The sequence below is a fragment of the Cimex lectularius genome, unplaced genomic scaffold, assembly GCF_000648675.2.
Source record: "Cimex lectularius strain Harlan isolate CLEC.00 unplaced genomic scaffold, Clec_2.1 scaffold52, whole genome shotgun sequence".
Classification (NCBI taxonomy): domain Eukaryota; kingdom Metazoa; phylum Arthropoda; class Insecta; order Hemiptera; family Cimicidae; genus Cimex; species Cimex lectularius.
Genome location: NW_019392742.1, coordinates 848,183 through 864,123, shown reverse-complemented (window position 1 = coordinate 864,123; position 15,941 = coordinate 848,183). Strand labels below are relative to the sequence as shown.

General features: G+C 35.1%; 1 protein-coding gene and 1 long non-coding RNA gene across 5 annotated transcripts in view; one reads left to right on the top strand and one right to left on the bottom strand.

Moving 5' to 3' along the window:
- The first annotated feature begins 20 nt into the window (after window positions 1-20).
- LOC106664813 lies at window positions 21-574 on the top strand. Its single transcript, XR_001340228.1, has 3 exons — window positions 21-257; window positions 384-466; window positions 531-574. It is a non-coding gene; the product is annotated as an uncharacterized LOC106664813 (long non-coding RNA).
- A 1,308-nt stretch (window positions 575-1,882) lies between these two features.
- Window positions 1,883-15,941, bottom strand: part of LOC106664958 — a 36,670-nt gene continuing 22,611 nt past the window's right edge. Inside the window, exons 2-12 of one of the 4 annotated variants that reach the window (XM_014391065.2) lie at window positions 9,821-10,021; window positions 5,947-6,009; window positions 5,620-5,805; window positions 5,498-5,560; window positions 5,254-5,442; window positions 5,161-5,198; window positions 4,722-5,098; window positions 4,504-4,658; window positions 4,157-4,309; window positions 3,944-4,102; window positions 1,883-3,876 (exon numbers count right to left, since the gene is read on the bottom strand). In XM_014391065.2, the coding sequence (XP_014246551.1) occupies window positions 3,212-3,876; window positions 3,944-4,102; window positions 4,157-4,309; window positions 4,504-4,658; window positions 4,722-5,098; window positions 5,161-5,198; window positions 5,254-5,442; window positions 5,498-5,560; window positions 5,620-5,805; window positions 5,947-6,009; window positions 9,821-10,021 (2,249 nt within the window). In that variant the 3' untranslated portion in view covers window positions 1,883-3,211. The remainder of the gene's footprint in view (window positions 3,877-3,943; window positions 4,103-4,156; window positions 4,310-4,503; window positions 4,659-4,721; window positions 5,099-5,160; window positions 5,199-5,253; window positions 5,443-5,497; window positions 5,561-5,619; window positions 5,806-5,946; window positions 6,010-9,820; window positions 10,022-15,941) is intronic. The other 3 variants (XM_024227112.1, XM_024227111.1, XM_014391067.2) reach the window with 3 other exon arrangements.

Sequence of the window (15,941 nt, the reverse complement as noted above, 5' to 3'; positions counted from 1 at the left end):
TAACTTTTTTAAAAAGAAAGCATATGATTTAGTATAAATTAGATAAATTAGTTAGAAAAATTTAATGTATCTAGATAAATCCTTGTTGTGCCTTAGTAAATCATAGAAACACAAATGTCCACATCAGGGCTTGGGCCTTTACGGAAGATGCTCCGGATCAAAACCAGAACGGTTCAGAGATTCCCGTTCGAATTCGGTGGTGGCGATTTCAACAGATCCATGGCTGCAACTTCAGCAGCCCGACCATACAGGGAAAGGTAATAATGATCCTACTTTGTGATGGAGAATTTACAAGAAAACACGCCTCAAATTATTTATCAATTTTTTTTTTAAATCATATGTTTTGAAATCTTTGTTTGGAAAAAATAATATTAATTTTTCAGAGGAGGTGAAGCGGAACTGTACAAAGGGTTAAGCATATTCTGTTCCATTGTCGTATCAATCCTGGGCACCTTGTTCTTTTTTTGTCGGTATTTTTAGTTTAAACATTTAAAATTATGATCAGTAACGTTTCTTTCATTTTATTTCAGGAATAAGAACATGATTTTATTTTCATCGTAAACATTGGGATCATTTTTATGTTAAAACTTTAATATATTATTATATTTTAAACAATTGCAACATTTTTCTAGAGTTAGCGATTATAAAGAGTCCTTTATTTACACAGTAAAATTTGAATCTTAGCATTATTTATTGCAGTTAAGTTTTGAGGTTAGGTCTCTTTAATCTTCTTTTGCACATCATTCTTATTTTATTTTAAAAAAATATTTCCTGTCAATAATATTTTATTTTTAAGAATTTTGACATAATTTGGGTTTCTATTTGGTGCTGTATTTTGTAAGAACATTACACATCCGTACAAGTCACATGGATTAGAGGCATAGTCAGAAGAACAAGTAGTGTTTTTTTTTACCAATGCTGAGCTATCGGCAATATATTTCCTCTTCTTCAGGGTCTACAGAGAACAATCTTAATTAACTTTTTATTCATATAGATATATAACAAGTTTAAAAAGATTTAATTTGGTTTAAAAAAGGTTTATTTGACTGAAAAATGCTAATACTGTGAATCGCATACAGGTTATTGTCTGTTGAAGACATTTCTTTATCAAGATCTGCTTCCCATGTCTGAGCTGGTCAACTTTATTATTTTTTCTTGAAGAGACTAGCTTACTATCTCTAGCTATCTATCTGAAAACTTGCTTTACGAGCTTTACACCTTAATTTTTTCCTAATGATCTTTTCTCCAATGGCTTCTTCAATTTCCATTTCCTACCTCACTTCTTCTTTCCTTATTCAGTCAGCCATGGTCTTTTTATTGCACCTTATCCAAAAGGCCATGTCAACCCCCCTCCTTTGATCTTGTCAACGAATCTGAAATAAAATGTATGAGTCCTTGCTTATATATATTTGCTCATTTGTTGCAGCTTGGAAGGTTAGATTATGTTTCATGCAGAGGTGACACCTAGTGAATAATTTGGTATCCACAATTGAAAGTATCTGAAAAAAATCTGTGTTCTGGGGGAATATCCAGCCCGGAGGACCATTTTAACAATTTAAATGGCTTTTTTTAAAAAGCCTTATAGAATTGGCTATAATAACTATGTTAATATCCTCGTCTTCATCAAAAGCTATTTATTTAGTTCTGCCATTGTTAATACTCATACCTTCATTAAAAAATGTCAAGAATTTTAATTAAAATTTATGAACACTTACTACAAAATTTAACATTGTCAGCTATGGCATTAAAAACCACCATCCTCATCTGATTTACTTTTCCACATAAATACATAATAATTCGTTTGCTGGATCAAAAAAAGACATAGTTTCCCCATTCGTACCCTACACCAAGACACTATGGTATTATAAAAAAATACTCCTTACATTTTTAAAAACTGATTTATTTCCACACAAAAAAAAATCTGCTACATCTTAATCATGAAACTGTGAAACTGCACGGTTTTGCAAACATTTCTACGTTGACATCGTGAAAAGATAAATGAACCTACAATTGAGATCATGGTATACAATTGTCAAAGCGACTAATGATTAATAAAAATTAAATTTATGAATAACGACAATCTGAAAGGGTTAGAACTATGGCACTATATCTAAATTAAAGAAGTTCATATATCTTTAATAATATTTACATGAGATTTTACTTCAATAAACAACCCTCTTATGCTGAGTAATTATTTAATTTTTTTTTTAATAACAATGAATTATTAAAGATAATGCAGGTAAGATTTAACAAGGGTTAAAAAGATTTAATTTAAAAAAAAGTAAATTATGTACTAATTACTAAAATAATAGTTTAAAACTATGTAGCCTCTTTCAACTTTAATAACTAGATCTAAAAATATTAACTATTTACTTTATTTTTTTTATTGAAAAAAAAGACAATATAAAACAAGATGTTCTAATACTGATTATAATGACAATTACTGAGATGTTTTTAATCAATAAAAACCGTTCAGAAATAAAAATTTTATATAAACGAAATAACTGTTGGGTTCCAGTTTTCAAATCAGTACTTTCTAAATGAATCGAATCGGGTGAAAATGTGTCGTCGAATAGAATGTCAACATCTTGTAGGAAACAAAAATGGGGCAATGTAGGAAATTGGAATAAAAAAATAACTTAAGACTTCCTTGACTAGCACAAAGTCCAACAGGACGATACGGAGTTCCTCCTCCATTGGCACTTGCCTCGCTCTCCGACCGGTTTTCTCAATCCCTCTTCACACATGTAAATACAATTAACAAGGCCTGAAAGTTTGAGTTAGTTAAACAGTTAAGATAACAATTTTAAAAATAAATTAATTTGAAGTATCAATAAAAAAAGTTGTTAAATTAGGCAAATTTTGAAAAGCTGACTTTTAAATTTCATAAATATCTGGGCTAAAGTGTTGTTTAAAGTGATCCAATCACATAAAAATGTATTTATAGTTTTTTCTTCAAATATAGCTAAGAATATTTGTTATTTGTTGTGAAATTTAGAATATATAAAAAGATTTTATTATATTAAATAGCATTGTTTAGTAAATTGTACAGTTTTGTTTAAAATATGTAATAGTATCAAGTTAAAATTTAAAGTAACACCTGAAATTATTATTTAATAATATGTAATGTTTAATATTTATGTTTAACTGTTTAATTAACCCTGCACATAGGAGTACCAAGTGCCAGAAAACAAAAATTGAATAATTTTTTTTAGCATTTGAGTTTCTTGCATTGGACGCCCAGCTCTGTGCACATGCACTCGAGGCAAGGATTTGAAAGTTCAGCGATGATTTTTCCTACTCTGTACATGCGACCGTAAATGTTACATCCGGCGAGTTTAAGGAGGCCTTTTGTAAAATCGGAAGATGGCTCGTTTGAATCGGCTTTTTCTTCTGGGCTGTCAATCGAGTTGTTTTTGAAATGGTCGGCCCTTTCATCTGCATGGAGGACGAGATTGAACTCCGGGCTGTCAGAATCTTGGCTGTCGTAGACTGAATTTGTCGAAGGCTTCTGAGTCGTCGTCTCTGCCTTTGACCCTTCAGGGCTTCCGTTGAACAGCAATTCTAAAACACTGCTGAAAGAAATATTGTCATAATCGTAATCCTTAGATTTTTCTGTAGTGGTCGCCTCAGTGGTCGACGTCGCGTTAGGCCTCGGTGTAGAAAAATTCACAGCAGTAGGTTTTTCAAAATGAGGGATCATATCTTTCATAATATGGACAAGATCGGGAGCTGGTTCTGTCCTGATGACATCTTTGAACGGATCCGGTGTCACGATGACATCTGCTACTGTTATGGCCGGTAAGTTGGAAAGACTTTCTGGAATGTAAGTCGGAGGAGTGACTTCACTTTTCAAAGGTTCTTCTAGTCCATCATCTGCATAAAATTAAATAAATAAAAATTGTTTGACTTTATTATTAAAAAAAAAAAAAACAGATCTTACCACACTGACAGCAAGAGTCTTTATGACATTGTGATTTATCACTGCATTTTGCTTTTTGGCAGTGTACTTTGCCAAAGTAGCAGACACAAAGCTCACATGCTTTTGGCTCACTAACGACTTCACCGTGATGGTATGTGGTGCCTTTTGTTTTACAACGCCCTGTAAATTTAAGTTGATAAAAAATACAAAAATAAAAACAACTTAAACCACTACCTTCTTCAAAAAGTTTGGGTGGTTCGGTGATTAAAGGTAAATTGGTCTCAGATGTATGCTCACTTTGAACGTTTGAGCTTCCGACAAAAGGTCCCTCAAATTTTGATTCATAAAATGGGCCATCTATCATTGGATCTCTTGGTAAAAATCCACCTAATTAGAAAATAAAGTTGTTCATTACTTAAATCAAGAATTAACAAGAGTGAGTCTAGTTTGACCCAAAAACATCTCCTGGCAGAAAGACTTTTAGTATACTCTTCAATAATTAATAATTAAGCTTAAAGTATGATGACATTCTTTTATAAACAGACTAAAGAAAATATTCACAATTTCATAATTGTACTGACCCTCGGTCTCAGCAGGAGGTGAAAATTTGCTGTTTTGTGGAACTTCAAAGAACAAAGGCCCTTGTGTAGTTCGCAGTTTGCCATCGTCATGTTCGAAAGGCTCGCTGCCTTCATCGCCAGTGACAACTGCATCTGCAGCCACGAATGGAATGATCCTGTTGATATAACATTTTAATTATGTAAGACTAGTCGTATAAGTTAAGTTTGGTTAATATTACTTCAGGTTTGGTAAGGATGGAGGAAGAGATGGCTCGTTATAGTCATACTCATCGTAGTCACCGTCTCGTTCCAACGTCCTGTTTATTATAGCTTCGAGCACAGCTGGGATCGCCCTAACTGTCGGACTGGCAGAACTGTTCAACTTCATTGTTGTAATCTGAGAAGGCGATGTAGTCGACAAGAAGTATTCTGTCGTCGTCGCATCTGCATCCACATACTGATCATCATACCCTCCAGACCTCAGTTCTGTATCGTTGCCCACTTCAGTCATAGTCGTATCATCAAATGTTGTAGTGACAAACGGCGTTGTAGACTCTGGGAAATAAGTTGTGAAGTTCTCTTCGGTTACAAAAGTTGTTGTTTCAAACTGTGACTCCTAAAGAGTGAAACGTTATAAAATGTGAATTTAAAATTTTTGAAATTGTAAAAAAATTGAACCTTTGTAACGGAAGATTCTGTTTCCTCTTCAGGGCTACCTGTAAAATAAATATTTAGTTTAATGTTCAGTTTGATATTTATTTTTTTCCTTACTACAATTGTAACTAGTGGGGCAGCAGTGCCCTTTGCTGATAATGGGCCGGCAGTGGCTTAGTGGAGGCATGCTGCAGACGACAGGTTCACAGCGCACCCGACCCTGCATACAGAAGCAGTTTTCGCAGTTCTTCTCCATTTTTAGAAGCCTTTCACCTTCCGGGTATTTTACACCTTCGACGTGACAACCTGCCAGATATTGAAATTTTAAAACTACCATATACAAAACGACTGTGTAAACTACCTATGTAAGAAGGTGTCGAAGTTGGCGATACGGTCGTCGAAGTGGTCATGTTTGACGCATCGCCTGTAAAATTGATGAATTAAAGTTTTCTGAAAATATCATCTAAAGCTTTGCAGACTCACTGCAGTTATATTTCGTCGGACAGCAAGAGTGCTTGGCGTACTCGGGACTGCAGCCAGGGACTGAAAGTGTGCACTGCGGCCTAACGCAGTGCTGTTTGCCTTTTATGCAGTAGCAGTACTCACAGAGAGAGGAGGTCATCGCAGACCCTTCTGCATAGAGTGTTCCGTTGAATATACAGCCTGAAACTAGCATAAATAGACAGCATAAATTATTTAAACAAAATCAATTTTAGAGAAAACAATCTAAGATATCATTGCTTAAAAATAAACCAAATTAACAAACATTAGATTTTTATTTGTTTTTTTTTATTATTTAATTTTCCTTACCTCCAGTCCTCTCGCTTAGTTTAGATTCCAAGTTAGATCTGGCTTTTACATTATTTTTAGTTCCTGTAACATAGACAAATGATTCAAAATTTGAAATTTACTCTTTAAATACGCAATGAATTTTGGTTTTGTGATCTGTTTGAACCAATTTCACTAACATATCTTGTTTAGGCATATTTGAAAAAAAAAAAAAAAAAAATCAGCATTAGATATCTTCGTAGCACTTGTTGTTAATATACTTATCATCTAGAACATCAACAGTTATCTTCATTTATTTATGTCATTGGACTCTATTTTTATGAAGACAATACAAAAATTTTCAATTGCTGATCAATCATCGTTGTTTTTACCCACCAAACCTAGATGCCTGCCATGATATTCAATCATCTCCAAAGTTTTTACAAAATTTCTTAAGCTCAATAAAGTACTATTTTGAAATAATTTTTTTTAAACTTTCTAACAGATAAAATTTTGAACTTAGGACGTTTCCGATCTTACTGAGTTCAGTATCCTGCCTATCCTTGGTTTTGTCAATAGATGACTAGAGTATTGCCTCGCCCTGCTTATATCCCTGACCAATTAAAAAACCTCCGTTGAAGATGGCGAAATATAAAAAGCGCCAAAGCAGCGTTCAATTTAATTCCCTAATTTCGTGTTCCGCTTGACCAATTAATATGTTATAATTAATTAAGGTTTTTAGTTGAAATAAAAAGTCAATGGCACGAGCGGGATTCGAACCCACGATCTTCGGCTTGATATGCCGCTGCTCTACCACTTGAGCTATCGTCACCTCGATCCACTCGGACACCAACTTCCCATCTCAACCGCACCTTTTGAATTTTCCCTCCTTTTTGCCATTTTTCAAAATTCAAAACGAGCAGCGGCGTATCAAGCCGAAGATCGTGGGTTCGAATCCCGCTCGTGCCATTGACTTTTTTATCTCAACTAAAAACCTTAATTAATTATAGTTCAATTTAATAATAAAACGAGCGATGGCCGTTCCACGTCGACTGAGAGACCAAATAAAGAGAAACAACCAAATTACAGGTCATCTCCTAGCAGACCGAAGTAAAATGATAGGGATATAAGTAGGGTGAGGTAAGACAAAATCCTATCACTGAAGATGGAGTTAAGCAGAAACGCGTCTAACCTTAACAGAGAGGGTAGGCAGAACAAAACGATCGGAAACGACCAAACTACAGGTTTATCTATCGAGACACTAACAGAATGGTCAGTGAAATATGTAAGGATACAAATCAGTACTTAACATTAAGTTTTTTTCTTCCTTGCCTCGCCCCGCACATAACCCTGACCAGCTATAAACCAGTGAATAAGGCAAAGTGTAAAAATGCATCTGGCACACCAATACAACCAGCTTAGGGAGATTTACTGATCAGAAACGACCAAACTGCAGGTTCATCTCTGTGCAGACCCTAAGTAAAAGGTCAGGGTTATAAGCAGGGCAAGAAGAAATCTTAGCATGGAAGGGGAGAGACGCCGAAATTCCTCTTCGAACCATAACGGCGATTATAGGCAGACCAAAATGATCGGAAACGACGAAACTACAGGTTTATTTACCTGCAGACTCAAGAGAAAGGTTAGGGTTATAAGCAGGGTAAGGCAAGAAACAAATTCAGCACTTATTATGGCGAGAATGGCGAGAGGGAGAAAAACAAAAATTAATCAATGAAGAAGGTAAACTGTCCAAACGGCTAAACTACAGATTTAACTCTGTGGACCACCCTGGCCAAAACAAAACAACCAGTGAAGACGATAACCAAAAACCCGGGAGGACAAACGCATTGTTGCCTTTTTGACAATTTTACTATTTTTCGTTTGGTAAAATGGTTCTATCATGTTGAAAACACAATTAACGATGCACATAATAACGTAATATTTTTTTCAAGATTTGTCATTTTATTTAAACCTTTTTAAACCAAGGATTTTAGATCAGTAAGAATAAATGACAGTGTTTTTTTTCTTTTCCTTGCTGTTTAGAACTTTCAGGCTCGTTTCGGCTTATCAGCCACCTTTATTGATGGGTTAGTAGTTTATCAGGGTTATAAGCAGGGTGAGGCAAGTCAGGCCACTAATGAAACGTGTCCTACTGGCCAAAACATATTTGCGAGGCAGAATGATCAAAAGAAACAAAAATTCTAAATATTTATGATGGTAAGTAAATAAGTTAATTTAAAATACCAAGAGTTTTCTTTTTAAATAGTGGGAATGGTTGAATAATTTAACACTTTTGATTGCTTAAGTCAACGACGTTTGATCGTCGGTGGGTTTTTTCCTTGTTGTCTTCCAGATTCACTGCATACAGACATACAAACACTGACGATTGTAGATTGAGGTAGAGTTGAACATGAACATGGTTAGTTCCTCACTCTTTTCAAAACACAACAAAAAAACTGTAATATTTACAAAATTATAGAATATTTTATTACATAAGAAAAAACTCTAATATTTATAAAATTATAAGATATTTGATTTTTTGGATCTGTCCTGGAAAAAAAATAGAAATACAGGAACGCTTACATATCTAAAATATTCACAGACTCTTCCAGAAATTTACAATCCATTGCTTTACTGTAGAAAACTTCTGGTTATTGTTAACAACCGTAATAAAATATTCAAAAAAGTACAATTTTAAAAATTAAATGAAATAAAATGAAAAAAATTGCACTGGCGAACAAATTTAGCGCAATACTCATTGAGAAATAACAACAAAAAGAGAAAAGATTTTCATTACGAAATTTCGTATTAATTAAAAATATAAAAATAAAAAAAATATATGGGACGGAACGGCAGAAAAGCTCTAGCTTATCAAAAACACGGTAGATATTTCCAAACAGAACCACTGCAATTGGCCCAGTGGCGTTATACGAGCAATAAAGAACGCAATAAAAGAACTTTGACAGTTTTAATGGGCCAGGTCATCCAAGAAGCTTTTGCGTGTCAAGAGCACGACCGAGCCATGACCCACCGAAGGTCTCAAACGCAAGGAAGGGAGCTCACCCGTTTGAGAATAGGCCATACACGATTGACACACGGACACCTGTTCTTGGGACACTTGTAGAGAAAGGTTGCTCATGTGTTACATTTGTTCGAGCAGTACTACGCCTTGGCCACTTACAGGGAGCAAGTAGGCATATCGTCCATAAAAAAAAATCATATTAAAAAAGACAATTTCATCCGGATAAGAATAGGTCTAGGTTGACAGTTTTGTTCGAGAACCTGTACAGTGTACTGTGTACAATGCCTGGCATGTAGAACAAGGTTGCGTCCTTCTTAATTGAATTCTTTCTTGGCTCTATACAGAAAGCGCGTAAGACTGCTACTCGATATGAAAAAACGTGTCTTTGAGTCCACTGTTCCGATTTATGGAGGAATTTGGGCTGTTTTATTATAAAGTACTTGGTACGTTTCCTTTTACGTGTATCGAGATTGAATGTATTTATTAGAGTGAATGTATGGGGTGATAGGGCTTATGGTTGAATTAAGTACCCGTCAACCTTCAAGTATGAAGGGTAAATAAAGGAATATGGAGTACTCTACCATCCTGAGGAGGAGGAAACAGCCACCCATATCATCTTCGAATGCGAAGCAACAGCCAATGAAGATTCAACCTGAAGCTAAGCCTAAAATCCTGCGTTGGAGGCTGAAAATTCCTAGCTGTTTTTAGAATTGAGTAGTGCGCTAAATTGTCTGTCGTTCTAAAACTTTAATATTATTTAAAATAAACATAACCAGGCTGCAATGGCTGTCAAGAGCTACACTATTTACACAACATATATACAAAGTCCAACATTTGTGCAGGAAATCCAAGAAAATTTTACAATGACAAAATACAGGATATTTATGTACAACTAACCGTCCGGGCAGAGGAGCTTGTCGCAGCAGGTATTGGGCCTTTGGAGGAGGATGCAGGACTCCGGGGGTGGCCTGGGGAGCCGGGGGCAAACTTTCAGTCGGCACTGGAGCTTGCCCCTGGCGCAGGAGCACTCGAGGCATGGGTCCGACGTCTCCACTGCGCCGCCCTCCTTCACCTCTTTGCCGCTGCTCGATCTGCAGCCTTTCGTGGACGACAGGTTTTTATTTCCAAATTTATATGACCGGCATGCTTAGGCGAAAGGGAAAGAGCAAAAACCATTTCGTGCAAGGCCAAACCGACTCCGGATCGACTGGGAGTGTTGAGTGAGAAGAAAAGTTATGAAAAAAGCATGCTGAAGAATTTTTTTCACTTTGTGCTATAACAGTGGTTTTTGATCAAAGAAATATGCTAGCCAAATAACAATCAATGCAGAGAAGCATGCATGTCAACAAATCTGACACAACCATACACACAGTTTCAAGTTTGAAAAAAAGTTTTTATGTAAGGTATTGGTTGAGATAAAAAAGTCAGCGTCACGAGCGGGATTCGAACCAACGGCCTTTGGCTAAATAACCAAGGACGGTTGAGATGGGAAGTTGGTGACCGAGTTGATCGAAGTCACGATAGCTCAAGTGATAAAACAGCGGCCTATTTAGCCCAAGATCGTGGGTTCGAATCCCGCTCGTGACGCTGACTTTTTTATCTCAACCAATACTTTACCTAAAAAGTAATTAATTGAAAGGAGTTATTTGGTCAATCGGACCACGAAATATAACGGATTTAAAAACAAAAATTGATTATGCTAGAAAAAATATATTTTATGATCTCAGACATAACTGACTTGAAGCATGTTTTGGAAATTTGCCGAAATTCATCAAGCATTAAGAAATAACGTTCCAAATTCATAAAAGCAATGCAAAACTATTGTGACTTCCGTTTGGAAGATACGAGGGGATGAACAGTTCGGTCATTTTAGGTCATTTTGGTTTGCCTGTTCTCGCTGTTTCGTCTGTCAGATGTATTTCTATTACTCGTTTTAAGCGGTGGGTTTAAGTCGGTGACTCACCCTGTTTATACCCTTGACATATCGCCTTAATTATATCGAAAATAATAATTCAGATATCGTGAGATGCGGTCTGGTGTGATGTAGTTTCAGAAAAACATTTTCTTTATCGTGCCAACGTTTCGATCTTTATTGAGATCATCTTCAGGGCATGGGATTTACAAACGTTGGACGTATATAAACATAAAACAGCAAAATCTCACTAGCACGTGCACGACACGCAAGAATGGTACAATTACACAGAATACAAACACTTTGTATGAGAAGAAATACTTTGATTGAATATAAAAAAAAAATATATATATATATATATATATATATATTTTGCATTGTATAAATTCACTTTTCCACATCCAAAATGTAATTGTTATATGTAAACAATGTTTGTAAATCCCAGGCCCTGAAGATGATCTCAATAAAGATCGAAACGTTGGCACGATAAAGAAAATGTTTTTCTGAAACCTACGTCACACCAGACCGCATCTCACGATTTCTGAATAATTATCGATTAACGGTCACTAATCACCACGTAAATCGAAAATATTTGGATATGCAATATGTATAATATTAGGAGAATTTTGTGGCTTTCTTGTTTATTTACAAAGTCTAATTTTATAAACATTGATCAAATTCCTGGGCACATTTATTGTTCTCACTTTTGCTAAAAAGAAATCTGACTTAATAGTGCAAAATAATCAAATTCTATTTATCAGTCAGTCTAGAATTTAAAAAATTGTAGTGGATCTTCTTAAAGTAATTAATAAATACTTTAATAGCCTTTGATTTGGAAAGTTTGATTTGATTTTCAAAAAAATTCCATCTTATTTGGAAAGAGTTTGATCTCGTTTTGAAAAAAAGTCAATTTAATTTGGAAAGTGATTTGTTTTTGGAAAAAGTATAATTTGATTTGGTTTTGAAAAAAAAACTGATTTGGAAGGATTTTGATTTGGTTTTGAAAAAAAAAGTTCAATTTAATTTGGTTTTGATAAAAGCTCAATTCAGTTTGGAAAGTTTGATTTAGTTTTGAAAAAGCTAAATTTTACTATTTATTTAGAAATCGTGAGATGCGGTCTGGTGTGATGTAGGTTTCAGAAAAACATTTTCTTTATCGTGCCATGTTTCGATCTTTATTGAGACCTGAAGATGATCTCAATAAAGATCGAAACGTTGGCACGATAAAGAAAATGTTTTTCTGAAACCTACATCACACCAGACCGCATCTCACGATTTCTAAATAGATATCGATTAACGGTCACTAATCACCACACATTACTAAATTTTATTGGGGGAGTTTTAATTTAGTTTTGAAAAAAAGCTCAATTGTGTTTAGAAAGTTTGCTTGCGAGTTGCAAATGTGATTATCATTACTATCATTATATTATCATAAAAATTATCACAAGTTTATAACCTACAGTTATACTGTTTTTTTTTACTTTTCAGAAATTAAATGGTCTTGTGCATAACAGGAGGAAAAGAAAGAACGAAAAACGCCATAATAATTAGTACTTAAAAATAAAAATAGTCATCTTCATCCATATTTTGGCACCGAGTTACAGAAACTTCTAAAGTAAAGTCTTTCTGTTAAATGTTTCAATAAATTTATGTTTTTAATTGTTAATATTTACAAAAATTACTTAATTTACTGTCGTTTTTTATTCGACTAACGTATTTTATAGTCATGTTATAAAATATATTACAAATATTTCATGACTAGGACGGTTGAAACGAGGAAAGTTTTAATATCGGACGAAAGCACTGAGGACTCGTGTGGGCTCAGGGCTTTATCTTTACTCTTATCCATCTTCCGTTAACTGGAGATTGTTAAAACTGTCACCGGAAAACTTAATAATTTATTATCCCGTTTTATTTTGAGTAACTTTATGTTAATTATATTCTCATCTCCTGTCCTGGTTTGTTTATTCCTGTTTTACCGAGATTCATTATTTTCCTTTTCTTTATATCTGTTCTTTCCTTATTTTTCACACGTACTTTTACACTTTTTATCAATTTGATGAAAGGTGTAAAAGTGTGTAATTTTATCCATTTACAGCACAAGCGGCCCATACTGTTTATCCGGCGTCGTGTTTTCCTCATTCCCGCCGAGGTCCTGTTCGTGTGAAAGGAAAAGAGGCGATTCGAATCCGTGAAAGAGGGGCCTATTTTTTTTTAAACAAAGACCAATAGAAAAGAAAGAGTGACCTTTACTTCGAGAAGGAAGTTATATTTGTCCCCTGGGTTGGTGACCTCCTATCGACTCTCACACCTTGGCTTCCATATCTCGAGTTGAACTTGGCAGGAGCGAAAACAACCCAAGAAAAATAATAAATGGAGAGTGCGACAAGGAAGGAGTGAGAAGAGAGAGAGAGTGAGAGAGAGAGAGAGAGAGAGAGAGAGAGCGAATGGATAAATGTCGTTTTACTTAAACATATTCACAAATTTAGGTCGCGAATAACCTCACTTACAATTAACGAGAAAGAAAGAAAACGGTGGAGAGAGAAAGGGAGAACAAGAAAGCGAGAGTGAAAACGAAAGAATGGTACGGAGAAAGAGAGTTAAAGATAAAGCGAGAAAGAGATGTAGACAGAGAATAAAAAGAAGAAGAAGTAGAGAGAGAGAGAGAGAGAGAGAGAGAGAGAGAGAGAAGAGTGGTACAGAGAAGGGAGAGAGTGAGTGAGAAAGAATGGTAAGAAAGTGCTTCAGTGAGTGAATGAATAAGCGAGTAAATGATAGAAAGATAGGAGAGAGATTGAGTGAGAAAGAGAGAAAGGAAGGTGCCTGAGTGATAGAGAGTGAAGTGGTGAAAGTGGAGAGAGAAGAGAGGGAGTGTTAGAGAAAGGGGAGAGAGTGAATTAGAAATAAAGGAAAGAAAGTCATGAGTGAATGGATGAAAGATTGAGTGATACAAAGGAGAAAGAGAGAGAGTGAGAGTAATTCATATGAAGAAAGGAGATGGGTGAGTGAGGAAAAGAGAAAAGAAAATGCGTGAGTGAATGAGTGAGTGATTGAGAGAGAGAATGAATGTGAGTGATATAGAACAAATGAGAGAATGAGATATAATGAGCGAAAAGAAAAGTGAGTGAGTGTGCGTGAGATAGAGGTAGAGAGAGAGAGAGAGAGAGAGAGAGAGAGAGAGAGAGAGAGAGAGAGAGAGAGACAGACAGAGAGACAGATAGTAAACAATTGGTAGGTGTGACGAGGCTATTACAATAAAATTGGCTAGCCTATACACATAATAATATTTTATATTTATATCTAAAATGCGCAATAAAATTTTTGCAATAAGTAGTAACAGAGGCGGTTAAGTCTTTCATTTGAAGTTGGCGGCAGGTCTGCAAAGTCGATGAACTTTAACAATGACCAAGTCAGGCTCGGTCAGTCTATTGTCAATGTAAGAACAGAGGAGGCAAGAAAAAGACTCAAGGAGCAAATTAGATAATTCTAAATAAACCGGTCCGTCAGTTCTCGCTCTTTGCCTGTATAAACGTACCTAATGACGGATGGGATCGAATTAGGTTAATTCTTGATAAATGTGATTTGAATAATAAAATTTATCGTAAGCCATGCTGATCGGGCCCGTACCGTCTCGCTTTTCCATGAACGTACCGAGCACAGTCAATGCAGGACGAATGGACGGAGTCGTTTAAACTGCACCAAGGGAAAGTACCAAAAGCTGCAGTGCTAGGAAAATACAAACTCCATTCCCAGTATCCACAATCATAATAATCATGTCGTTATTTTTTGGAAATAATTGGTTGAAAAGTAGAATCGAATATTATAAATCTACACTCCACAAACTTCGAATTTTCTCTCAATTGTGCTAGTGGTCCGTCTTGTTTCGCTATTATTTAAAGGTTATTCGTCCTTCTTCTAACAGAATTAGAACTAGCTTTAATAGCAGGATTAGAGGCCATAAATCTTGATCAAACTAACAAATAAATCACTGTTTTAACCCCTGTTAAATCCCAGATGTCGTACTATGCATCAAACCGATCTGGTCCGTCTACTTTCGCTCTTAGTTCAATGCTCGGTACCTTTAACAGATCGAACTGGGAAAATCAATCATATTTGACCAGTTATGCGGGAGTGTGCCGATTATGATGCGTCAAACTAATCTGGTCCGTCTCGTTTCGCTATTGGTTTATCAACCGATCTGAATTATGTTGGATTATTATGTTCAATACATGACCAGTAGGGCAAATTGTGGGGATAATTGTGATCAAAGATCTGGTTCATCTAGTTTTGCTATAATTCTAAAAGTGTTTTATTCAATTTCAAAATAATAATTAAATTACCAACTTGAATAACAGTCTAGAGGTGTTCAGTTTCATATCGATCTGGCCTTTCTGGAACCGCTTATAATCCAAATTTACAAGTGTTTACATAAATTAAATATATTTTTGATTTAATACTGATATCAGCTAGAAAACATATTGTAAATTTTGTCCAACCTTCTAAAAAAATTATTTACAAATAAAAATGTTGCGAGGTCTACTGGTCGAGTACCGTAAACTAAACCATCCGGTGGTCCGTCTAGTTTCGCTGTTAGTTTAACAAAGTATCGTCTCATATGAAATATGTTAGATTGTAAAATAGACGACTACTATTGATAATACTTGATAAAGTTGTTGTACGAGTTTTTTTTAAAACAAATGTGATGTGTGTTCTAATGAAAGCTGTCTAATCTGGTCCGTCTTGTCTTGCTTATAGTCTACATTTGCAAGGGTCTTCAAAACCTAAATAGTGGAGACTGGGGTTTATAATGTAATTTTTAAAATATGGTCAAATAATTTAATTATTAGAAGGAATTCATTTTTTTTTAATTTTTCTCTGTTTTTCGTTCTTTTTCATTTTTTATTATAGTAACAAAAAATAATAAAAAATCGTATTGCAACTATGCTGACGGATGAGTATCCAAGCAATCCAAATGTTTTCGTTAAGATAGCTTTATTAATAATAATTATTATTATATTATACACAAACATCACGTAGGATAGACGGATTAACGGATGGCCGTGCGCTCAAATATACTGCGGATTGAATTGGCCTTTGATGAAGATG